Here is a 25988-nt window from a genome sequence, read left to right as displayed (position 1 = left end):
CAAGTAGACAATAATGCTGAGAGATTGAAATTTGAAATGCTGAGTAGTATTTATCTAAAGAAAATGAATAATGCTATGAGTAATGTTAGGTATCATCTTTTTATTCTCATCAAATCATTTTAAAGTTGACGTGGCTTTCAAAATCACCATTGGATCAAAATTTAAATATGATTCATCTAAAATTTAATGGTGATTTTAAAAGTCACATCAATTTTAAAAAGATTTGAAGAGTATAAAAAGATTATACCCAGCATTACTCTAATGCTATATATTACATTTTTATTTCAAAGTAATGCTAGGGTACCATCTTTTTATCATCATAAAGTTAACGTGGCTTTCAAAATCACCATTAGATCAAAATTCAAGTATGATTCATCTAAAATTTAATGGTGATTTTAAAAGCCACATCAGTTTTAGAAAAATAAAAGGGTAAAATCCACATACTCCCTTCAAACTACCACCTAATTGACAATGTCTCCCCTAAACTTTCAATTGTGACAATGTCCCCCCCAAAGTACCAAAACATTGTCAATGTCCCCCCCAAGACTAGCCATAGGACAAAAATGCCCCTATAGATTTCTCAATAAGACAAAAATACCCCTATAAAGTCAAAAAAAAAATGATTTTTTTAAGAAGGAAAAATTTTAATTGAAAGATAATATTTAAAAAAAAAAAAACAATTTTTTTTAAACAAAATTTTTTAATTTTTTTTTAAACGGAAATTTTTATTCTTAAAAAAAAACTAATTTTTTTATTTAGTTTTAAAAAACAAAAAATTTCATTTTATTAAACGATTTTTTTTTTTTTAAAACGTAAATTTTTATTTAAATAAAATTATAAAACAAAAATTAAAAAAAAAAAAAACGAAAATTTTCAATTTTTATAAAAAAAAAAAAATCGAAATTTTTTTAATTTTTTTCTTATAAAATTGATTTTTTTTTTTAAAAAAAATTGGCCATTGGGTTTTTTCTTTTCTTTTTTGTTAGTTTTAGGTTTTTTCTAGAAGTTTTAGTTTTTTTTTTTTTTTTTTTTTTTAATTTTACTAAGGGTAATTTCGTCATTGGGGGAACATTGACAATTTTTGGTAGTTTAGGGGGGACATTGTCACAATTGAAAATTTGGGGGGGACATTGTCAATTGAGTGGTAATTTGAGGGGATTAAGTGGACTTTCCCCAAAATAAAAAGATGATACCTACCAATACTCTAATGCTATATATTACATTTTTATTTCAGAATCCTGAAATGATAATCATAATTGACTGTTAATTTATTAATAAAATTAAATCTAGATTGACACCTCAACGTTTAAAGATGATTCATCACATGATTAGTTGGAATTGTTATTTTATAAAATAATTATAAATTAAAAATATAGCATTTCTCTATACATTATTATTTTTTTTTGTAACATTCTCTATAAATATTCGTTTGACGTATAAGTCTGTCTCCCTTTACGTTTACCAAAAAAAGAGAAAAATAGGAAACTCTGTCTCGGTCTCTATCTCTCTCTCTCAAAGGCGATGTTGATGAAAATTGCTGAGACCCACACCGGCGAAGCCACAGCATCGTCTTAGATCGAATCAGGTCCGTCATTTTGCTTAGTCATACTCAAATTTTCCTTTGATTATACCACTAATATATCAAAATTCATTGACTCGTAGGTAAGTTTCCAATTTCCTGTTCCCTCAATATATGCGTTTGCTAATTTTTTTGTTCCCCAGTTTGATTCTTTGGGGTTTCTTAAAATGAACGTTTATCCGTTTTTGCAATGGAATTTCAAAAATTTGATTGATTTTCATGGTTGATGCCAGAATTTCCCGGTTCATGTATTGGTGAATTGGATTTAATTGTTTTATTGCGCATTTGAATTCTACCAGTTGTTAAAAAGTCAAAACGCGGAAAAAGAACTGATAAATTTCTGATTTTTTTATGGTTTTGGTTTTGGGTTTTTCAAGAAGTGAGAAATTCACAGGCTTCTAGACATTTTCTTAGCAACAAACATAGCGTTATCACTGTTAAAGATGGTGAATTTGGTTGTTTTTCTGGTTGATTTGTATGAAGTGTAACCTGTTTATTTCAGTATTCATTATTATTGTTATTAATTTTTGTTTGGGGGACAGGTTTTTGGATTCCATGTGTGGGGGTTTGCCATTATAGTTCAATTTTGGTGGCTTTTGAAGCTACCTTCAAGTTTGTGCCTCACCGATTCCCTTCAATGCCAAATAGTGATTGTAGCAGGCGAAGAGTTATGTTAATGCCGGTCTGATGAAAATTTTGGAGCTGGGCTCTGGCAAAGAGGTTGGATATACTGCAAATACAAATGGGCGTGCGCTATATAGCCATCTCGGCGCTGTCTACGGTGCTAAGCTTTGTGGGTTTGCAATTCTGGACGGAATTGTCTTTAGATAAGCTAAAGTCAGATGGACTAATTGGTGAGAATTTTATTCACTCGGAGAATGCAAGTCGTGTCATCGAGCTGCTTTTGGGTTCTTATGCCACCATTGGACTGCTGACGAATTTTGTACTCAATGTATTTATTTTCCTTGTTCTTTGTCTAAAGGTAAGTTTGCTATTTCACTGAGGGATTTTAACTATCAAGCAATCAAGATTTCATGTTGATCCATGAATTATTTGTAAAATGGGCTTTTTTTTGGGGTAAGGTAAGTACCATATGAACTGAAAACATCATTTAAAAGCCCAGGGGCTTTCTCTGAGAAATAGAGGAAATTATCCCAAAAGGGATAGAGACGAAAAACAAACCCTCACTAAATAACAGGGCACTGAAGCACAGTAACCTAACTAACCAGGCCTGTGGCATGCCTGTAATGATGAAGTCAAGTCCGTACGGTCTTGCTTGGTTCGCATATACCTTATTAGGAACAAGAACTGTTTTCTCTCTCTGATTACCACTGAATCTCGATCTTAGTAATTTTGTGAAGTGGACTGTATGTTGAGTTAGGTAATGCATAGAAGAGAAACTTATAATGTTTGGTATTTTATCTCATGATTGATGCATGGGTTTTATTGGTTAGTTGGCTTTAGTGTTAAGTCCATTGTGTGTGTATTAGTTGGTGCCATAAGACATTTTATTTCTGTAAAGAAGGCAAATGTGTTAAGGATGTGCATTTTACTTTGCTAATGCCATGATGATTGAGCGATGAAAAATGCTAAGAAATAAATTTAGATCATAAATGACTTTAATAGGTATTAATATTCTGTAAAAACTCTTGGTTATGTTTGTATTGTTTGTACCCTGCATGCTATTGGTTTAGATGGAAACCAAATTTCTCTAGGTTTCAGGAACCTGGTATATATATATTTTTATTTGGTATTGTTCAGGTCCTCTGGCTGGATAATTGGATCTTGTATACTGTATTTAACTATAATCCCATCAGCTTGCTACTAGCTGGGTTCTAGGAATTTTTAAAAGCTTCAAGAAACTAACTACAATGAGTGTATGCCATAGGAAATAAAGATATCTTAAGCTTCACGACAATGGTAAAATTTTTATTGGTGTTAGCTCTGCCGGTACTTATAAATCAGTACTTGGCCTTGGAGAAAACTAAGTGAATTGATATTATCAGGATGCCTGCTATTTGATGTTATCTTGGAATCTTTTAGAGTGACAAAGCTATAGATGGATGGATTTTTGTTGTTCTGGAAGATGTGCTTATGCAGGGCTTTGAAATGTTACATTGCTTCCATGTGTGTCATTTATCTGCCTTAATTTTTTGTCCAGATTATGATATGGAGTATAGCTATGATCAGGCCACCCATACGGACCTAGATTGGTCATCTAAAATCTTTGCTACTGGGGAACTGGCCTGTTTTGATGTTCTCTGATTTCATTCTACTCATCATTGTTTTCTTTTACTTGGTTGGGGGTGAGAGAGAGAAGGGGGACGGGGGTGGGGAAGGTGAAAGACAATAAGAGAAATGCTATACGAACTCCCACTTTTACACTTTTAAGTTCTTACTCCCAAATGTGACAGTTGCAGAAAGAGAGCAACCAGATGAGATTAAAAAGCATTGTAGTGGAAAGCTGACATGATAACTGCCACATTAGGGAATAAGCACTGGAGAGTGTAAAGGTGGGAGTTCGTGTAACATTTCTCAAGACAATTATATGATTTGATCAGTCATCTTGAAAAAAAATATTTTTTATATTTTATTTACAATAGAAGTGGATGAGGGATCTACAGTTGCTCTGATCTACCTTGGGATTTATGGTTGATTGAATAAGAAATGTTATAGACTGGGGTTCAGACTAGTAGAGACTACTGGGTTTCTAGAGAGACTTTTAGAATCTATTTATGGAGAAGAACTTTAGAATAGATCCTCACTATCCTCAAAACAAGTTTAGTATAGTTATACAAGCACTCCTGACATACAATCATCAAAGTACCCTTTCTGACATGTATAATCTTTAGCTTAGAGCTAGGTATACGAACTCAAAACAATTTTAAAATTGGATTACAATGATCAAAGTTCTGAGTTATACATGTAACACTGAAAAGTGTTATTGAAAGTTTACGTAATTAATTAAGTCCTGCCCTACAAAAATGAAATGATGATTGAGAGGAATTGTTTATGGAGCCTATTTGTAAGATGTGGGTTATTCTTTTGAGTTGACTAAACAAAGTCATAATAGGTAATGAACCCATCTTCAAATTGATGAATATGAATTTACAACTGATAACATTATCTTTTCTTTTTTTGATAAGTAATGAAGTATATAACTAAAATCATGGTTTATATTTTTCACCTGCAGACTATATTCTTTGTGGAGTTGTATCCGTCAGAAACTCGGAAACTGTTGGAACGTCTTATCAATTATGTTATTTACAAGGTAATTTTTTACAAGAAATTTGTCGAAACCATGTATATTCTGATCATAATTAATGGTAATATGCATCTATTCAAATGTCACATCTCTTTTTCTTTTGGGATTAAAACTTTCCCATTAATCTTTATCGAATCATGTATGGGGATATATGTAGTAAAGTGTGTCGGAAGTTTTTTTCCTTTTAATTTAATATTAGAAAATTGAAAAAAAATTCACATTTCATGACATTGAAGTTTATATGTAATTCATAGTTTTTTGTTTCTTGTTTTGCTTCGAGTATCTACTATGTTGTAATTTTGATAAGAAGCTACTGTACCATTGTACCATGTGTTCACTTTCTTCATGTTTTTTTAACCTCTGGTGGTGGTGTTAGCAGCCTAAACCGATTTGATTCTGCTGGCTATCATGGGGAGTGGTTGCAGCAATTGGGTTTGGCTGGGGTTGATGAAGGGGGTTTTGATGGTTTGGTGGCTGTTTAGTGGAGATGTAGGTGAAAAGAGTGGGTGATGATAGATCTGGGTACGGTTGGCTCTAGTGGCAGCCAAATAGCTTCGAAATTGATTAAAGAAGTTGCAATATGAACCAGATGCACTTCAGTTCCAAAATAGAAGAAAAACCCCACTTGATTGATACCATCAATTTCAGCTCTAGCTCATGGTTGTTATTGTCTTCATCACGAGCAAATCCATGTCACTGCCATCGGCCATGGCAAAAGATAAAGGGGAAAGAAAGGGACAGAAATTAGGGTGTATATTTGTGTGTCTTTTCCTAAGTTTTAAATAAATGAAAGATAATCCTAACAATGAGGTGCATCCCCTCACTAAATACAAGGGAGGGATGTCATTTTCCCACTATGAGGGGGGGCACTTCTTATTTTGTGAAACCTTGAGGTTAGTTTATGCTTTTGATCATAATAACATTAATTGAAGAGGACTAATTTTTCGAGTTGATTAGGCTCAAGGGGTCTTGATGCTGAAGGTTGTAAGCTGAGGAAGTTAGGTCTGATTTGTTTGGTTTTGGATTTAGGGTTAGTGTTAAAAGAGGCCTTTGCAGGTTGAGTAGGTGATCAGTTTGGTGGTCCTTTAACCCTTGATGCTAAGACTTTGAGTCATGCATTTCCAATAATTATACTTTTCATATAGAAGGGTTTTCCATAATGGTATAGTTGATTGATCCATATAATAGCACACAATTTTGTGATTGAATTTGTAAATCACCGTAATTGAATTCACGGTTTGCATGCTATATATATATACAGATTTACAAGAGCAAGAGATTACATAGAACTCCTAATTCCTATCCTATAATACATTGGATAACTATTCAAGAGTTTAGATAGAAATAGCCACGATTGAAATAGCCACGAGTAGTAAAGTGAGCTGCTGGTTGTGAGGCATCAATGAATGAGAGTTCTTGTTCCAGCCGAGCTTCATGTGCCAATAGATGGCCATAGACTTCTTCAAGAGATATGGGATCAACCCGTGTGGTGACTGAGGTCACAAAGGTATGATAATCGGGGCCCAAGCCAGCAAGTAGGAAGGAGAGGCTTTCAAAATCGTTGAGTGGCTGTCCAGCAGCAGCCAATGTGTCACTCATGTACTTGATTTTCTGAAAATATTCTGTGATGGTGGAGTTACCTTTCTTGGCAGTAGCTAATTGAAAGTGGATTTGCATCACCCTAGCACGTGATTGGGAAGCAAACATGGAGACTAAAGTTGTCCATAAATCATAGGCCGTTGCACACCCCACGGCATGTACTACATAGGCGTCCGAGAGGGTGGAGATGAGTATACTAAGGATCATCTGATCCCTCTGAGTCCATGTGAGGAACTCAGGATTGGGAACGGTGTCTGGAGCACCTTCTTCTTTGCTCGTATTGGAAATCATCTTTGGTGGAGGAAGAGAGGATCCATCCACAAAGCAATAGGCATCCTGCCCTTTAAGATAGGCCAAGATCTGAGTACGCCATGACATGAAGTTGTCTTTGGCCAGTCGAATATGAAGTGAATGATTCATATTTGGAATTGTGAAGGCCACAGCTTGGTGGTTGTTGGCTGACTGATTTGTGGTGAGATTGGTTGAGCGTGGTGATTCGGAAGAAGAAGATGAAGATGAAGCGGAAGACATGAGAGCAAGAGACGTTAGTCTATGAGGGGCTCTGATACCATATAATAGCACACAATTTTGTGATTGAATTTGTAAATCACCGTAATTGAATTCACGGTTTGCATGCTATATATATATACAGATTTACAAGAGCAAGAGATTACATAGAACTCCTAATTCCTATCCTATAATACATTGGATAACTATTCAAGAGTTTAGATAGAGTCCTAACTCCTATGATATTTATCCATTGGATAATTATCTCTAGAGTTTGGATAGACCTAAACTACTAGTAACCAGAACACATTAGATAATTATCTCTAGAGTTTAGGTAAACCTAAACTACTAGTAATCGGATAGGAATGTGCTTCAACAATCCATAATGAAATAAAATACTTATGGGGACTATTCTTACTTCTTCTCAGTGATGGTCAAATGTTGATGGCAATGTAACATGCTTAGACCTAGGTCAAGTTAAAAGGGCTCCATAGGTAGTATACATGCATATATCTATATAATACCTAGATTCTATATGACTTCCCCTTTGTTGTGCCATCTAATTATCTATTGCCACATTAGGTTTGTAAAATGATAAAGAGTTGGTTAGTCCTACTACTGGGAGATTCTTGAAAGTCTTTTTGTTAGGGAATAACAAATTTTGCTTTTAGTCATGGTACACCATTTGTCTTGAAATGTAGCAGCCTCTAATCACGAGAAAAAGCTAGATCTGGGGAACTTTTGAATGGCAATACTTTTCCTTTATGGTCTTCCATATCCCATAATTAATAGAAGTCTAACTCGTTTTATCAAACACACGAAGGCATCTTCCCAAACAACCCAAACTGAAATATTATCCTTGTCTGTCACATCAGTCAGGAATGGCATGTCCTAAATATCTCCTCTGCTAAATCAAAGCATAGAATTAATGTTCTATTGCTTCTAATGATTGTATTTGCTTCATGTTACCTGTAAGTGGGCAATTTCCAATCACGTGTAATCAATGCGAACAGGAAAATTTTCTAACCCTTCTGTAATGATTGGATTTTAAGGTTAATACCTTGATGACAGTGCTTTTGGGATAACAAAGGCAATGGCAAAATCAAAAGGATTTTCTTTTTCTTTTTATTATTTTTAGGGTTGTGTTTAGAGTGAGCAACTTATTCCTTAACTTTAAAAAATGTGATGCGGTATGAGATAAGTGTATGGTGTAATCATGGGGGTTTACAGGAAGTACTTAAAGAATTTAAATCTATCTGTATATTTCATCTTTGATGTTATCCTGATAGATTTGCTATCTTTATTATTTGTCAAAATTTATGCCAATGGCCTTCGGGCCAAATGGCACCTAAATCCCCCAAAAGAGTGGGGATAGTGAGTAAGGTCATGAGTTTGTACCATGAAGTGTTTGTGTTGCTTAGAAAAAAAAATGTCAATATTTATGGTTCAGTAATTGTGGTATATCTATGATGAATATTGAGCAGGGGATGTTTCTACCTCTGGTTGTTCCACCAACAATATACCAAGCAGGCTTGTGGTCAATATGGTTGACTGTTATTTGCTCTCTAAAGGTATGAGACAATATTTCATGATGGGCATGTTGATTTAAGATTCATTATGAAAGACTGATTAGCACATTTTCTAACCATCTTTTGGTATTGTCCAGATGTTTCAAGCTTTGGCCAGAGATAGACTTGAACGTTTGAATGCCTCTCCTTCTGCTACACCATGGGCATATTTTCGTGTATATTCAGTCTTATTACTGGTCCTCTCCGTTGACTTTTTATGGTATTATTTAATTCCCCTCTCTCTCTTTCAAATCTAGGTTCAAAAGATTTCTCATCTTTTTCTGATAATTGTGTTTTAAGGAAATGCATTGTAAGTGTCTATAATCATAATGTTCTGGACAAGTTCATTTATAACAAAATGGTATCAGAACTTGCTGGGTTTATGTGAAAGTCCTAAAAAATACTTTCTTAAAAAGCAACACCTTCTGGACTTTTTGTTGTGTGGATTGTTTGAGGGCTGTTTGGAAGGTTTTGTAAAGTTTGAGATGTTTGGTGGGAGTAACAACTACTTGGGTTCAGCATATTTCTGCAATTCCTTCAAGTGTCCTTTATGCGATTTGTCAAATTCTGGAGCACCAAAACTTTTAAGAAGGTTAAGTGTTGAGAGTTGATAATTTTACTGGTGGCTAGCTGGGAACGGACTGGTTTGAGAGCCTTCTAAGAATGAGTTCTTGAAGACCTCTTTGTAAGGGATTTGTTCTAGGTTGCTAGTTAGGTACAGACTGATAGCCAAAACTGTATTCTTTTTTTTTTTTTTTTTTTTTTCTGAGAATATACAAACAAAGAAAAGGGTTTATATATGGGAGCCAGGACTGTATTCAATGTGGATCAAAAAGTTTTTGATAGGTGTTTGGCCTGCAGGTTGGTTGATGCACTCTAGTGGGGCCCTATGATGTATACATTCAAGTTCTTTTAACAGTCATGTTGATTGCTGTAATAATCTATCTGCAGTAAGTTTTCTCTTTGTTTTAGGTGTATAATATGGGTCTTATATTACTTATATAAAAAAAAAAAAAATATGGGTCTTGATTTGTTACCATATACCTTAGATGGTATCCATATGAATTTTAGGGTTTTGGGGTGCCTATATGTGGGCTTCCTTTAAAAAGATGGAGACCGTGGACGAATAAATGTGTGTACTTTTGAAGAGCTTGTGCTCTCTCTCTCCCCTCTAAAAGTTAATACGTATGAAGAACTTGTGCTCTCTTTCACTTTCTCTCCCTCTTTCTCCTTTCCTATTCTTTCATTCCCTTTCTATGCTTTCTTTTTCTTATATATAGTATTTTGTTCTTGTTTATTGTTGCTGACAGGATTAGGCTGTGTCTGGTAATATATAAAGCTCTGGGTTCATCCATGTTTCTGTTGTTATTCTTTGAGCCTTTCAGTATTGCTTTTGAGACACTTCAGGTATTGTTATTAAAACACCTCTTGGCAACTTTTGTAATGGTTGGATACAGTCAGATATCAGTACTCAGGTTGACTAGGTTGTTTGTTTTTGCAATATGCTCTGTAGGCTATTTTAGTTCATGGATTTCAGTTGCTTGATGTATGGCTGCATCATTCAGCAGGGAGCAGTGAAAATTGCCAAAGGTTCAAATTTTTTGATACATCAGCAGCAGGTACTTAAAATTTCACTTTCATTATCTTAGATCATGACATTTCCCCCCAACACATCCACCTGCCATGTAAGTACAATTAACTAAGAAGTGTAGGAAAAAGAATATTAAAGGAAATGGCACATGCGCATTAAATCCGACATGCATTTATTTTGTTCTTGTTGATCATTTATAAGTTCATGTTGCTAAAACTAAGGTTTTGATTATTTCAATTTCTTGTGCTTCTTTTCTTTCTTTTGCCAATTCTTGGAATGTGCCATTTAGATCGTACGAAATGAATTTAACCATATCTTTTATCTATCAAAAGATAAAATGTTTCTCTTCTTTTGCTTACTAGTAATTTGTAAATATTTATGTGCTTTTTCTTCATATTGTTCGCTCTTGATGTGTATAGTTGGTTTAATTTTAGCAGTATGCACACACATTTCATGTGTGATTGAAGAAAAGGGTGAGCTGGAAATTTAGTAGTGAGGATTTTATTGAAAATACATTCCTAAATTAGTGGGTGATTGTTGAAGAAATTCACTCCTTTATTAGATATTAATGAAAAAAAAAAAAAAGATGAAGCAAGCAACAGAAGTAGTCAGGGTTATTTGAAAAATACGTGCTTAAATTAGTTGGTGATTGATGAATGTGACTTTCACTCTTCTATTGGATAGTGAGGGGTATAATGGGAATTATCCACTCATTAATAAGTGGAATATGTGGGTGAATGGTGTAGATGTATCATATCATTTATGAGTGGTTGGTGAATTCACCTCTGCATTAGATGGTGAGGTGTATTATGGAAATTATATGCATCAATGAGTGGAATATGTAGTGAATTTGAAGCACACCATACTCACATTTAAAGAAGATGTCACTTTATTCAACTGATGATGATTGTAGCGGATTTAATGTTTCCTGATTAAGTACTTGACTGCAGGTTCATTATCAGAATGGAAAGGCATTCTCATTCGGAATTTGGGGTTTTCCCTGGACATGGCAACATTGTTAATGGCACTCGGTCATTATGTGCATATTTGGTGGCTGCATGGCATGGCATTTCATCTTGTGGACGCCGTCCTCTTCCTAAATATACGTGTAAATATTTGTGTAAATATTTCATTCTACTCTCTATTGGACGATTTAAAATTCTAGTTATTTGACACCCAATGCCATGTTCAATCTATAATTAATTTGGAAATTATGATCAGGCCTTGCTAAGTGCTATTTGGAAGCGTGTAAAAGGATTTATCAAATTGAGAAAAGCTTTAGGTGCTCTCCATGCTGCCCTTCCTGATGCAACAACTGAAGAGCTACAAGCATATGATGATGAATGTGCCATCTGTAGGGTATGATTGGGTCTGTACTTGTTTACTTTTTTCCTATTAATCGTCTCTCAAAGTTGATGAACTGGGCAAATGACAGGAACCAATGGCTAAGGCTAAAAAGTTACTCTGCAAGCATCTTTTTCATCTTGCATGCTTGAGATCTTGGTATGATTAATAGTTTTTAGTATTTTACGCCCTCTGCTTTTGTATTTCCAAGCATGCAGTTCATGCTAAAACTCACTCATTAATGCCAGGTTGGATCAAGGTTTAAGTGAGACTTATTCATGTCCCACTTGTCGAAAGCCGCTTTTTGTTGGCAGACCTGAAATTGAAGCCAACCACGGTACTGGAGAAGTTTCTAGCGATGAGCAGCTTGCCCATCAAATAAGTGCTGGACTTGATCGTCAAAACTCTTCTGGACATACCCTACCAACTGGAGTATTCCCTGGTCAGACACAGAACCTTATGGAAGGCGGTCCTTGGAGGTTCACGTCCTTACTCTTTGTCTTGCAGTTTCTCTTGCCTGCCTTTAAATAACTAGATACCTTTGGCTGAAAAAGCATCTCTTTGACAAACTGGAAATGGAACCCACTTAATTAGATCATCAGAGTTTATGCTCAAGAGCCATGAAATAGTGTCTGAACTTCAGATTACTCATGGGCCGTCGTACCATATATAGAAGTGCCATTTGCGAAAACGATAAAAAAACAAAATGAAGAGTCCGTTGAAGTTTTATATATAACTCAATATAAATAACTCTTCAAGAACTGTTTTATGCTAAATTTGCTGAAAACTGTTCCCTTGAATGTAATTTCACTGACCTCCTTAAACACTACACAATAAGAAATATTTATCACAAGTGTCTGTGGAGTAAATTAAACCACTTTTTTTTAATCCACAGGAGTGGGGGACTGGATTCAAGTTGGTTGCATGCTTGGCCTAACCAAGGTATTGATGGAGCTGGACCCTCTACTGCTGGCAGATCAGTTGGATTAGGGAGAGTCCAGATGATGATGAGGCATCTTGCATCTGTAGGAGAAACCTACGCCCAGACTGCCCTTGAAGATGGTGCTTGGAGCCTTTGGCCTGTGAATCCCTCTCAGGCTGCTGCAACTGGTACACCCATCCCTCCTGCTGCTGCTGGAAGATACCCTGGAGGAGGTGGTGGTTTACGTATGAGGACTACTCCACACCCTGCAAATGACAACTTAGCCAACATACTTGCCATGGCTGAGACGGTACGCGAAGTTTTGCCACACATGCCTGATGACATAATTTTCCAGGTACTGTTGGGATTTGCTCCAATTTTTCTGCAAAAATTGAATGGTTTTTGCATTAAAGTCCATTTTTCCTTTTCTTTTCTTTTCCTTTTTTTTTTTTTTTTACCTCAAAGAATTGCCTAACCTGTTTAATATTCAATGCGTGGAATTTTTCAGGACTTGCAGCGAACAAATTCTGTCACTGTTACCGTGAATAATCTTCTCCAAATGTGAGTATATATTATGCCCTCTTTTGTTGTAACAAGCTGTGAGTTCTCAAACGAGGTTCCTGGTTCATCCCACACCAAATATCTGAAGGTTTCTTGGCATGCACAACCTGTGGTTGGTCAATTCACCTGACTTTTTTCTGGGTTTTTTTTTCCTTACTAATTTATGTTCACCCCCGCCGCCTCCCCCTTCCTTTAGAAATACATTAATTCTTCTTGCGCTGTATATAAAGGCAACTCGCTCAATCAGTGGTATTTGTGAAAGAAGAAAAAAAGTGCAGTTATTATAGTCCTTTTTTGGTTTCCTCTTAAGAAAATAAAATTGCTATACCATGAATATGTGGGTGGTCTTGTCTTCTTCGCAAAAGTTACCGCTTTTACTACATTTGACTGTGATTGAGTGGCTCATGTGTTTTCCGGGTTTGGATTCTCAGCAATTTTAGCAATTCAAGCAAAAAAATGTGAGACAGTTTTTATTGGGTGAGCTGTTCAAGACTTATACAGACAGGTGAGTTTCATAAGAATTTTCTCACATTTGTTGCTCGAATTACTAACAATTCGGACAACAAAAATACTGGAGATCTGTATCCACATTCTCATCATTATAAATTTCCCAGTAAATGGAAGGCTCTTTTTATCAATTAGGTTTTGGTAACAGGGAGAAGTGGCTCATGATCACCTAAATTTCTAGGCTAGTATACCACCGTATAAAATGAATTTCCATAAACCAAATTTGAAACTGAATTACTGAGATGTTGGGTTGGCTCAACTCTAGTTTATAGGTAACTATTTCAGAGATTTGGTGATGATGCATTAGGAGGTTCCACCGTGTTAACCCCTATTTGAAAATAATATATTAGTATGCTAATAATGTACCGGAATCTCCTACAATTATGCAAGACCGGCCTCTCTCACAACTGCAAGGGATTTGGGCATGCGGATTCAGGATATTGATCCGCTAATTGCGTGCAGCATTCTAGAAGATAATGAAAAAACAAAGAATAATTTTTATTTTTATTTATTTTTTCTCGTAATTTGCATAAATTCAAAATGTTACGTGTTTATTAGATTGATTAGTCATATGTGAGGGTCCAAACTGAACGTGCCAAAAATGCAACGCCACCACCATGAAGACAAGGGCGTTGAGCCGACTAAGAATGTTGCGCTTTTATGCGCTTTTAAGAAACACGTATGGGTATTTGAAGCTCAAAGTTTTAAGGTATTTGCCTTGCCCATTTTCTAACTGTCAACAATGAACATAATTTCCTAATCTCGAGTGTCATGTCACTCTTGTTCTAAGCTTGAAGTAAGGGGTTTGAGTCTTTTTCTAAAACTATTAACTCAAAAAAAACTAAATAATATGCACCCTTTAAGTCTAACATCCTCAGAATTACACATTCTCAATGTCCGCCTTAATAAAATCTTAATTCGGTTTCTTTATTTATTTAAACTCTTCTTACACCTTCTCTAATCCTAATGATCAAATTAGCTAATGGTCGCTTACTTTTTTTTTTCTTTTTTTTTAACACATATGACTTATTGGATGTGGCATGTAACATGATACCGATTTTTTGTAATTATGTACCAATCTTTTGTAATTATGTTGTTCGAATTGTGTGTAGCTCGAGTTTGAGACATATGACTTATTGGATGTGGCATGTAACATGATACCGATTTTTTGTAATTATGTACCAATCTTTTGTAATTATGTTGTTCGAATTGTGTGTAGCTCGAGTTTGAGACTTATCTAGTTGGGGCAAGTGAACCCTACTAATCTCTCTTAGTGGAACTACCTAAATTGCATATACTTCGAGCTACCAATTTTAGGAGATCAGATTCCACATAACAATATCGTGTGACTAGTGTTTAAAAGTTTAGAACTTTGAGCTTGAATTTTAGTTCGTTAAGTGATCAAGTTTCAAAATTTAAGCTTGAATTTGGTTTGTTAATTAACCAATGAGTTTAAACAAACATCTTAATAAGTTGAGATCGAGTACTTGAATTATGGCTACATATTTTTTTTAAAAGGAAGGCGGAAGAGAATAACTGCAGTTATTTTATTTGGACGTGATTATAGTAGTATTTACCTCCTAGGACTCACATGGTAGAGGCTTAAACAATAGGAATCACTTACGCCCTCTCAAATTATTCCAACTTATCCATAACCTAATCAAATTTTATTGAGTCATGATTCACTGCACGCGGCGTGCGTAGCACGCCCGTGCAGGAATCACTTTTTTTTAAAAAAAAAAAAAAAAAAAAAAAATTTTTTGCACGCGGCGTGCCATGCACGCCGCGTGCTCTTTATCTTTACCCAATTTTATTACAACAGCAGTGAAACTCAAGCCAACTAATATCAATAATAATACAAAGAAGATACACAACTTATTTTCATGGTCCCAGCAAGTACCTTGTTTTTTCTTTTTCTAGGGCGCCGTGCCAACAAATTTCGTGGTACCGTCCGACATGCAGTCCACCACAATATGACAGACAACCTCCGGATTTTGATTAAGTACCATGGCTATTGGCTACGTACTTGGAGAAAATTAAGTGGTAGCAATTATAGTTTGATAGAAAATGTGTTTGTTTACATTCTCGTGTACAGACAACTCAAAACATAAATTAATTCAGAAAACAAAGATAAACTACTCTTCTTGTGTCAATACTGATGTCTTATTTTATTCACCAAATATTCAACGTACGGTGACATCCTTAATCAAGCAGTTAATTAAGCCCAAAAGGGAAAAACCTTTCCATATTCTGTTTTCTAATAGATTATTCTTTTATTTTTTTGGCACGAAGAACAACGAAAAAGAATTATATTGAACCAAAAGGGTCATAGTATTAAATAATCAAATGGTAAAAAATTGTCTGGTTGAAACGGTTCGGAAGAGCAACAAACACGGAGCCAGGAGCATGAATTCTTGAACGTACGACAATGTTTAGTGGGTTTTCGATGGACAAAGAGTTGGTTGGCTCTAGCTTTCTAAATTCTAAGCCTGCTTTTTGTTTCTCTTTGACTTCTTTTTTTTCTTTTAAGGGCACAGATTTCCTCATCACGAACATGTTCATTGTGATTTGTGGACCTTTTTGAGTTGCTACATTCCCTTGTGTTTTGATTTGCTACATTCTCGTGTACACCCAATATTGTAAATTTCTCAGTAAATGGAAGGCTCTTTTTATTTTTATCAATTAGGTTTTGGTAACAGGGAGAAGTGGCTCATTATCACCTAAATTTCTGAGCTAGTATTCTACCGTCTAAAATGAATTTCCATAAACCAAGCTGGAAACTGAATTATTGAGATTGTTGGGTTAGCTCAACTCTAGTTTAAGTAACTATTTCAGATTGGTTGATTGGCTCTGCATTGAGAATGAGTAGAGAGATTTGGTGATGATGAATTAGGAGGTTCCACTGTGTTAATTAAAACCCTATTTGAAAATAATATATTAGTATATATGCTAATTAATCATGAACCGGAATCTCCTATATATAATTGCACAAGATAGGCCTCTCACAATTGAAAGGGATTTGGGCAGGTGGATTCAGAGATACTAATCCACTAATCGTGCTGTATACTAAAAGATAATGAAAAGGCGCTGTGCCGACTAAAAACACGTATGGGTATTTGAAACTCAAAGTTTAAAGTCTTTGGCTTGCCCATTTTCCAACCATCAACAACTAACATTATTTCCTAATCTCGGGTGCCGTACCACTCTTGTTTTAAGTGTGAAGTAAGGGGTTTGAGCCTTTGTTTCCAACTATTAACTCAAAAAAAACTAAGTAAGATGCACCGCTTTAACCCAGCATCCTCAAAATCGCACCTTCTCAAAGTCCGGCTTAATCAAAGCTGATTTCGGTTTTTCTTTATTTATTTATACTTTCTTGTACCTTCTCCAATCCAAATGATCCGATTAGTTAATAGTTGCTTACTTTTCTTACTTAAAAGAGCATAGTAAGTGGCTCCTACTTACACATATGAAATATCTTAGTTTAATCATTATCTTTTGACTTGGTTTCTTCTCCATACAAGAATATAAGACCTACTTTAGTTAGATATTTCATAAATTTGCATGACGATGTAGCAGTGGTTGCCGATTGTTTCGGATGTCATGGAATCAACATGTATGACTTGTTAGATGTGGCATGTAATAGGATACCAATATTTTGTAATTAGACTGTTCGAATTGTGTGCCGCTCGGGTTTCAGACTTATCTAGTTGGAGCAAGTGGACCTTGCTAATCTCTCTCAAGGAGCTATCTAAATTGCATATAATTCGGACAACCAATTTTAGGAGATCCATATTCCACATAACAATCTCGTGTGACTAGCTAGTAAAGTTTAAAACTTTGAACTTGACTTTTAGTTCGTTAAGTGATCAAGTTTCAAAATTTGAGCTTGGATTTAATTGGTTTGCTTAATTAATTGATGAGTTTAAACAAACATCTTAATACGTCGTCAAGTTCAAGTATTTGCATTATGCCCTTTTTTTAAAAAAAAAAAAAAATTAAAGGGTAAGCTGGGGAGATTAATTGTAACTATTTTACCTAAATGTGATCATAGTAACACTTGCTTGCTGAAAGATGCACAAAAAGAGCCTAGACGATGAAAATTGTTAGCACTCCCTAAAGTTCCCCTAAAGTCGGACAGAGCTCTAATTTAATCCAAGACCAGGAAACATCAATGAGATATTTCAAGGTACAAGAAAAAGATATACATGTTATTTGCATGGTACCAACAAGTACCTTGTTTTCTTTTTCTAGGGAGCCGTACCAACAACTTTCCTGGTACCAGCATGTAGTCCACCACAAGATGACAGACACCATCCGGGTTTTGATTACCATGGCTACGTAGTTGGGGAAAAGTGGTAGCAATTATATTTGACATGCTAACTCTTCTTCTTGTGTCAATACTGATGTCTTCTTCACAAAATATTCATCGTCCCTGTGACATCCTTAAACCCAAAAGGGCAAAACCTTTCCATATTCTGTTTTCTAATAGATGATTCCTTTATTTTTTTGGTCCCTTCCTCCCTTTTTTGGGGAATATATATATATATATATATATATATATAATTCTTTACCAAAATTGCCGTGGCCTTTTCATCCAATATTAATATTATGCAATATTGTTAGAATCTAGAACACATGATAATTAATTACTAGGAAAGGCCTGATAGGACTACGTCTTCATTGAAAAAATTGTTTTGATAGTACAATGATAATGCTTATTTTTATAGTCCATTTGAATTGTACAATATAAAGAATGCAAATTAATCACATGATAATAATTAATCAGATTATGTTATATTTACATATACGTCATTATCAGATTCTGATAAGAAAAGAATATCTCTTGGTTTCTAAGATGCACGAAAGAACAACATAAAAGAATTATCTTAGAAAGACCCCGCCTTGTCAACCAACCACAAGGCCATAGTCAAGATATATAGCAATATATATATTTTAATGCCTGTAAGAACAGTTTTATTTTTCAATTATATATAGATGATCAGGAGCTATGGTCGTGCCTCATGGTATTAAATAATCAAATATGGCAGAATATTGTCTGGTTGAAAAGGTGCGGAAGAGCAACAAACACGGAGCCACGAGCATGAATTCTTGAAAATACGACAATGTTTGGTGGGTTTTGGATGGACAAAGAATTGGTTGGCTCTAGCTTTCTAAATTCTAAGCCCTACTTTTTGTTTCTCTTGACTTCTTTTTAATTTCAAGGGCACAGATTTCCTCATCATTAACATGTTCATTGTGATTAATTTGTCGATGGACCTTTTTGAGTTGCTACTAATTCCTTATATATAGTAATATATATTAGTACACAACATATCTCCCAATTACCCTCCATCACTTCTCCTTTTGACTTTGAAAGAGTTCTCTCACTGAATCATGTCCACCATCATATCTTATTTGTTCGTCTTCCTCCTGTGTCTTTCCATGAATGCCGGCAATGCTCGAACTCTTCGAGCCGAGGATAAGGCTTCCAGCTTAGAGTTCGTTAATGTTTCTGATAAGGTTGGTCTTGTCTTCCGAAAGTACAACTGTTGTTGATGTTTTTTTCTTTTTTTGCTAATATATGTTTTTATTGATTATATTAATTATCTTTAATTTGTTTCCTAAAATGTTTTGTTTTTATTGTTTATGTTGAAGAAGGTTGAATCAATCGAAAGAGGAAAAACAAATGGAGACAACTCAGAGGCGGCTCTGTCCAAGGATCTGATGAAATACACGAGAGGGGAAATTCCAGTGAAGCGTCTTGTTTCAGTTTCTAGGCGCATGCCTTTGAAGAAGCACAATGAACATCCCGGATATTACGCGGACTATTCGCGGCCTAGAACTCGCCCTCCCTCTCATAACTGAAGTTTCTCTTGCTGTACTATTAATCTCTCTTTAGTTTTCTCTTTTCTATTCAATTTTCATTTTCTGTCATTAATCCTTAATTAATTAGGCATTCATAACCATATAGAAAGACCTCAAGCAGCCTTAGAAGACAAGGACTATGTATATTTACTTCTCAATGAAACGAAAATCCTTATGAATCTATTGTGGCCTTCCTTTTGTTTTTTGTTTTTTTATAATCGGGGTATCCAAACCTTCGTCCGGACTAGATTCTTGAGACACCGTGTAAAGCGTCATTTCCACATTGGTCGGATAAAGCTCATGCTTTTGCCCGCGAGCGTGGAGAAATGAGGCAAAGCTGCATGCATGCATGTGAATATGTGATCATGCTAGGTGATGTAATCATAAATTATGAGGGTTATTATGGAATAGAAGGACTCTCCAAGTGAGAGTGTCCAGCAGCAGTAGCATTTTTTATTATTTAAATGATGCATAGTTACTGATAAAATAAATTAATGAAATTTATTATTATTTTTATAATATAGTTTACTAAGTTTTGGAGGTCACGAGACTGTTGAAGTTGGCATATATATCCTTTTTCCTGTGTTTTGTACTAGATGAGGGAGTGTTTCAATCGCCACCCGAAAGCCCTAGATCCAAGCCCATTCAATTATTAACCACATTGTTCAACAGAGAAATGGAGAGTAATTCAATTTTTAAGTAAACTTTGAGCTACTTGAGCCAAGCTATTGGGTTCTCTTAACTTACTTGAGCTTGAGCCCACTGAGTCATTGGACCCTTGTGGTCTGGTGGCCTCAAATGGTGAAAGCGACCGAGTCCGTCTATGATTGTTGCCTTGTGATTAATTTCCCCCTCTTTTCCTCCCCAACATGCATTCTCCAAAGCCACCATGCATGAATGGATCAAAATGATCATATTCCACAAGCTCTAGCTAGAAAATGAGAGCTTAATTAAGAAACGATATGGCAAATTTCCATTTTGCATGGCATAAAAATGATAGACTAAGTATATATTAGCAGTATCAATCAATTTTGAAAGTAATAAATGTTGATCAAAGTCGTGTTCATTAAATAGTTAATGTACAATTAACTTGTAATGGGTGAATTAATAAGAATAATTTAATTAGCAAAAAAGATCAATTATACCGTTTAATTGTGGATTCCGAAACAGAGCTTTCTAAGATGTGGTGAACAGAACAATATGGAGCCAGCATCCCCTTCAAGCAGTGTTTGTGAAGGTGGCCATTTGGTTAGGAACCGACCAATCTTCTAGATATTTTTCTTAAACTAAAGTGGTTAGCATTTGAGAATTGTCTGTCCTGATTATTTAACATTGTCAATAGTGTCGAGTTTGTATTTACATTCGAATCATCTCTTTTGAATTATACGTAAATGAAGGCATAATTTATGATGTCTTCTAGTGTTATTCTGCAACAATGTGACTTGTCTTCTCTGTTTTTGGTAAGTTGACCAAAAACAGATTTCTCAAGACTTTCGTAAGGTACCCAAGAACTCCTAAATCAAGAATGATGAAGTCAATACCCAAACATAGCTATGTATTCAATTTAATATTTGTATAGATATTGAAATAAAGAATAGAAAAAGAAACTTGTCATTTCAAATAATGATTTTACAATTCCTTCTGATCAACATTTTGTTGAACAAAAAGCATACAATATTAATAGTTCTGCTTGCTTACAAAGGAAGTTGCAAACTAAACAAATACAGAGGAATCAAACAACTCATCATTGCAAATATTCATCCATGTATCAAGTGGCAGATGTTCCCTCTCTGGAGTAGATGGCGGTGGGAGATAACCATATGAACCATAAAACTCAGAATCAGCGTTATCGTCGGTTGGTAGACAGCCCATGTTGTGGGTTTCCAAATCAGTCATCTGAGTGTTGTTTTCCCCACTATCCATAAAATTCTGTAGCAGTGAAAATTCAGATTCATCAAACCCGTAATCGGCAATATCAATGGTTGCTAGACAGCCTGTTTGGGTTTCCAAATCTGTCGTCAGAATATTATGGTCTTCCCCTACATCCACAGAATCCGGTGAGAGTTCACATTGAGAGCTTCCAGCTTGGGATAAACATGATAAGGGCATTTGATCAGCAACTTCAAATGCATCAGATTGGACATCCCAAGGCATCCTTTTTCCCACATGGGTTTCATCCTCAAGCAGCAAAAGGTTTGTATTCCCGGCTTCGGGGCTTTCAAGGGATGGAGTTGAAGCTTCAACAGGGACGATGGTGCCGGGAATTTGAACATCCTGGAAATGTCTCTTCACCCCTTTTTTTGTTCCTGCCCCCTTCTTGTTTACGGCGTATAGAACCCAGTTGTTACACCGTTCTTGCTCAAAGACACCCGCCAGGGAGAACTCATGCATGATCCAGTGGGATTTCTCCATGCGCGATTCGAGTTTAACCTTGAAACAAAACTGCTTGTTGAGTCCAATCACACATTGACCCTCACTATCATATACTTGGTTGCAAGAGCTTTCGTGCCAAGTCCCACACCTGGCTGTTCTTGACAAGCGTTTGCTGGATTTCTTGAGCCTAGTGAAAATGTAATGCTTTTCCTCCTCCTCACCGAAAAGTTCTCAGGGGGCCTTCTCTCCGTAAAGCTCAAACTCACGAATGCCACCCCAAGTGATCTCTTCTCCCCTGACCTTCCCTAACAAATAGTAGGTTATAAGCTCATCATCAGAGGGCCGAAAACGAAATCCCGGCAGCATCTTCATGTTTCCTTTCTTTAGATCGATCACTCCTTTCTCTTCTCGTAGAAGACTAGAAACCCTATAAACGATTATCGGCGGATAGGTTATGGAACGCAATTTTGCACATGCATAAATCATAATCTGGACATATGATCCCCCCCCCCCCCCCCTTTTATATTTCGACTTCGCACTGGCCTTTCCAATATGACCGTTATATGTAATTAATGATAGATAGACGACGTGCCGTACTCTATAGTCGGTTAATGTCTTCAGTGGCCTTGACGACGCGTCGTTTAGATATTTGTGTGTTTTTTTTTTTTTTGGGCTGGGTTTTTCTTTGTTCAATGCTGTTTTTTTTTTTTTTTTTTAATTCTATTTCTATTTGTTTAGAATTTGTTGGCCTAATTTTGGATTTTGTTGCAAAATTATCAAGCGGTTGAAGTGCACTAAATGATCATATTTGTTGCCTTTTATTTATTTATTAATTCCCAATGAAAACTTGATTTGTTTAGTTATGTAGTTTGAAATTTTTGCTTGAGACTCAGTCTGTGTCTCAAATTTCCTGTTTATGGGTTTTTTTTCACAGAAAAAAAAAAAAAAAAAAAAAAGATCTCAAATTTTGCATTTGATTCTGAAAGCCCCCTTCACCCCACAATTTTCTTTTGCATAGTTTCCCCAAAATTCAAAAATCATGTACTGGTTGAATGGAATGTTCTAAATCTTTTGATACTCTTTGTTGAGTATAATTAATCAAAATTGTTTTTTGTTTTTTTTTTTTTTTTTTTTTTTTATCTATATATAAATATATCCTATTGAGCATTAATACCTCTGTAGATTCATTACATTATTCACTTTGTCATCTTGATGTCTTTGCCTACTATTTCAGTTAATCATAGAAGCGACATAAGATACATTTTAGAGAGACTATTAGGAACTTTTTGAAGCACATCCTCATTCTAATTATAATGTTTGGTTGGATATTACAAAGACATAAGTTGCTGCTTTGGATGAAAACCGAAGGTTAGTATGATTCAAACTTCCACCCTTACCTTTAGCAATGCATTTTTTTTTTAAATATTTCGGTGATACTTCTTGGAATCTTTTTCCATTTTATGTTCTTTATAAATCCGTTTTGCTAGTTTTGGAGATGACAATGTTAATTCTCATCGTTTTGGCTGACACAGAAGTATTGGCATAACATTTGAGAGTAAAACGGAAAGGAGGGCTCGAAAATCCAATCGTCTCAAGGAGTTGGAGAGAGATGAAAAGACAGAGAGCTGATTTTTTGCCTGAAAATCCAGCATCCCTTCGTATCTGACCAATTTTTTGGTGTTCATATCCTGTCTGCAACTCCTCTATCCGAGCCTTCTCTCCTCCTTTGCAATTTCGCACTGTAAGTTCTCTTCCTCCTGCTTCTTCTTCATAAGCCTCATCACACTGATTCTTCCTTTCTCCGAATTAGCATACTCTTATTATATTTGAGATTTGAAAATTTGAAGTTCAAGATGTAGTTGTTGAGCTTAGTTGTGATCCTGGCAACTAAGATAGAGCTGAAGGAGTATAGGATATTTTGTCTATATTTTTTTTCCTCAATTTTTCTTGTGAATGTTTTTCAAAATTTTACTCCTTTTTTGGTTGAAAATTTTTTGAAAGGGAAAATTTTCTTCCACAAACATTGTATTCCACAATTTGGAAGTTGGATGTTGAGTTTATGTGTAACGCAATTGACTATAACATTTCATAATCTTACTGCCCCTTTCTCCTAAATTGAAGCACTTAATAGGGACTGATGTTGTGAACTTGTCACAGTTTAGTGATGGCTTTAATTTGTCTATGTATTCCTTGGCCTCTTCATGTGTGCAAGGTTTATGTAACCAAACAGTTTGTGTGGTTTTTCTTCGAGACCTGGTGGCAGCATGTTAAGAATTCCCTAACTACTTTTTTCTTCGAGATCTGTGATCTTGGAGGCAACTTGCTGAAATTTCTAAATATTGTAATATATTAATCTAACCATCCAAAATCTGAATTAATTAGCATACTCACAGTTTGTTTATTTCTTTTTTTTGATTACTTTCGGTTTATATAGTTCTGTTGCTGCTTTAATAAAACTGTTTTGACATAAAAATTTTCCTCTCTCCTTTTCTCCCCCTTTTTTTTTTCTTTTTTTTTCCCAAATGATTAGTTTTTAAAAATTCTGATATAAGTCATAAAATTTGTGGGGGTTTTAAAGATGATCAAGTATATATATAGTAAGCACAAACAGATAACATATGACTTGTAATTTGTGCTTAGGGATATGAATCACACCTGCAAACTCCACTGCCATTGCAAAACAAAACATAACAAAAACATGGTGCATGTCGACAACAGGAGCAAATCAGTCAAAATATCTGATCCAAATATAGAGGAAACAGTCAAAGAACTGCATTTAACTGTGCATGGCCCCAAGCCAGTCGAGATTTTTGCTAGGCCTCCATTGCCCGTGGCCAAAGCTGGAGCAGAGTGGTACCAATATCGAGAGTTGACAGAGAAGGAAAAAGAAGCAAGACCAAAATGTTACTTTTGATGCTAGTGGTTCCATGATCTATATTATATATATGTAATCAATTTGCTTATTGTAAGAATATTCTACTTTTTTTTTTTTTTTTTTTGAATGAATGAATGTAAAAAAAGGGTAGTGTATTATTTTTTTCTTTTCAATATAGAAGGTGAATTTTCCATCAATGTGAGACACAATAACATTACAGGTTAGTTACCAAGCCTGTGCAAAAGCACATATAAGATCAACAACATTAAAGGAAACAACCATGACAAAAACCATCATATTATAGCAGACATTCAAAGGGAACCGAATAACAATCACAAAAACCATCATATTATTGCACAAATACCCGAGATCAGCAAACTGGTTGATGCACACATCCCTCTGAACCTTAGCAACAGATAATTGTTACAAAAGAAACCATCAAGTCAAAATATATTACAAACAAAAATCATCATAATTTTAAGAAAAACAGCATTTCTGCAAGTTGCATAAGAAAGCACTCTATTTTGGCCCCACTTTATTCTTATTTTATATATTTTTAAATAAAATAAAGAATAGAAAAAAAAAGAAACTTGTCATCTTCAAATAATAATTTGTTTAACAAAACATCATATACAACAGTTCCGCTCTCTTGCGAAGGAAATTGCAAACTAACAAAATACAGAAGCAAAATACTCATCATTGCTTTCATCCACTGATGAATCAGGTGGCTTGGGCAGTGGAGTTTCACGGAATGGAGTTGGAGCCTCAACGGCGGTGATGGCACTAATGGGGCAAGGACTCTGAACATCCTCATAACATCTCTTCACGCCTCTTCTTGTTTCCGTTACCTTCTTATTAACTGTGCATAGAACCCAGGTGCTAGACAGTTCTTGCTCCCCCTCCAGCAAGTCACCCGACAAGGAGAATTCGTGCATAATCCAGTCGGTTTTCTTCATGGAAGATCCGTGTCCGACCTTGAAACAGAATTGTTTGTTGAGTCCAATCACAAACAGACCCGAGCTATCATATATTTGACTACAATAGCCTTCATGCCAAGTCCCGCCGCCGGCTGTTCTTGCCACGCGTTTGCTGAATTTCTTTATCCTTGTAAACAGGTAATATTTTTCCTCCTCCCGACCACCAAGATCACCAAATATTTGCGAGGGGGCCTTGTCTCCATAAAGATCAAATTCAGGGATGCCATCCCAAGGCAGCTCTTCTCCCCTGACCTTCCTCAACAAATACTCAAATATAAGCTCTTCATCAGTGGGACGGAAGCGAAATCCCAGCGGTAGCGTCATCTCTATCTTCTCCTGCAAGACTAGAATTTCAAACACAAATGATTATCGGTAGACAGATGATAAAACTTAATTCTACTCTCACCGTGCAAGTTCGTTACCCAAAACTCAAATATATAGAGACTCCACCGCCT

The 25988-nt window shown here is 35.5% G+C and overlaps 2 protein-coding genes across 3 annotated transcripts; one reads left to right on the top strand and one right to left on the bottom strand.

Annotated features, from left to right (window-relative positions):
• Positions 1 to 1462: 1462 nt before the first annotated feature.
• Positions 1463 to 13284, top strand: RIN3 (RPM1 interacting protein 3). 2 transcript variants are annotated; one of them, XM_059593796.2, is made up of 13 exons: positions 1463 to 1585; positions 2122 to 2561; positions 4773 to 4850; positions 8435 to 8521; positions 8617 to 8738; positions 9829 to 9925; positions 10032 to 10137; positions 11060 to 11217; positions 11331 to 11468; positions 11545 to 11612; positions 11702 to 11932; positions 12349 to 12730; positions 12884 to 13284. In XM_059593796.2, the coding sequence occupies exons 2-13, from the start codon at positions 2322 to 2324 to the stop codon at positions 12938 to 12940; spliced, it is 1764 nt and encodes a 587-aa protein (XP_059449779.2). In that variant the 5' UTR covers positions 1463 to 1585; positions 2122 to 2321; the 3' UTR covers positions 12941 to 13284. The 2 variants fall into 2 exon arrangements, with proteins under 2 accessions (XP_059449779.2, XP_059449778.2); XM_059593795.2 differs by having other exon boundaries at positions 11060 to 11229.
• An 8483-nt stretch (positions 13285 to 21767) lies between these two features.
• On the bottom strand, positions 21768 to 25857 carry LOC132182023 (uncharacterized). Its single transcript, XM_088516826.1, has 3 exons — positions 25237 to 25857; positions 24786 to 24961; positions 21768 to 21981 (listed from the first exon to the last, which is right to left on the bottom strand). The coding sequence occupies exons 1-3, from the start codon at positions 25855 to 25857 to the stop codon at positions 21768 to 21770; spliced, it is 1011 nt and encodes a 336-aa protein (XP_088372952.1).
• Between the last annotated feature and the right edge of the window lie 131 nt (positions 25858 to 25988).

The sequence above is a fragment of the Corylus avellana genome, chromosome 5 (genome assembly GCF_965113065.1).
Source record: "Corylus avellana chromosome 5, dhCorAvel1.hap1.2, whole genome shotgun sequence".
Taxonomy (NCBI): Eukaryota; Viridiplantae; Streptophyta; class Magnoliopsida; order Fagales; family Betulaceae; genus Corylus; species Corylus avellana.
Note: the sequence above shows the minus strand (reverse complement) of the source record. Positions and strands in the feature narration are given on the sequence as shown.

Coding starts and splice junctions, on each gene's coding strand:
- RIN3 (XM_059593795.2), top strand. CDS start 2,322: ATGGGCGTGCGCTATATAGCCATCTCGGCGCTGTCTACGGTGCTAAGC. Junction 10,138..11,059: donor TTTTGATACATCAGCAGCAG/GTACTTAAAATT, acceptor ACTTGACTGCAG/GTTCATTATCAGAATGGAAA. Junction 11,230..11,330: donor ATATACGTGTAAATATTTGT/GTAAATATTTCA, acceptor AATTATGATCAG/GCCTTGCTAAGTGCTATTTG.
- LOC132182023 (XM_088516826.1), bottom strand. CDS start 25,857: ATGACGCTACCGCTGGGATTTCGCTTCCGTCCCACTGATGAAGAGCTT. Junction 24,962..25,236: donor ATGATGAGTATTTTGCTTCT/GTATTTTGTTAG, acceptor TCTGTTGCTAAG/GTTCAGAGGGATGTGTGCAT. Junction 21,982..24,785: donor TGTGCTTTTGCACAGGCTTG/GTAACTAACCTG, acceptor TTGTTAGGGAAG/GTCAGGGGAGAAGAGATCAC.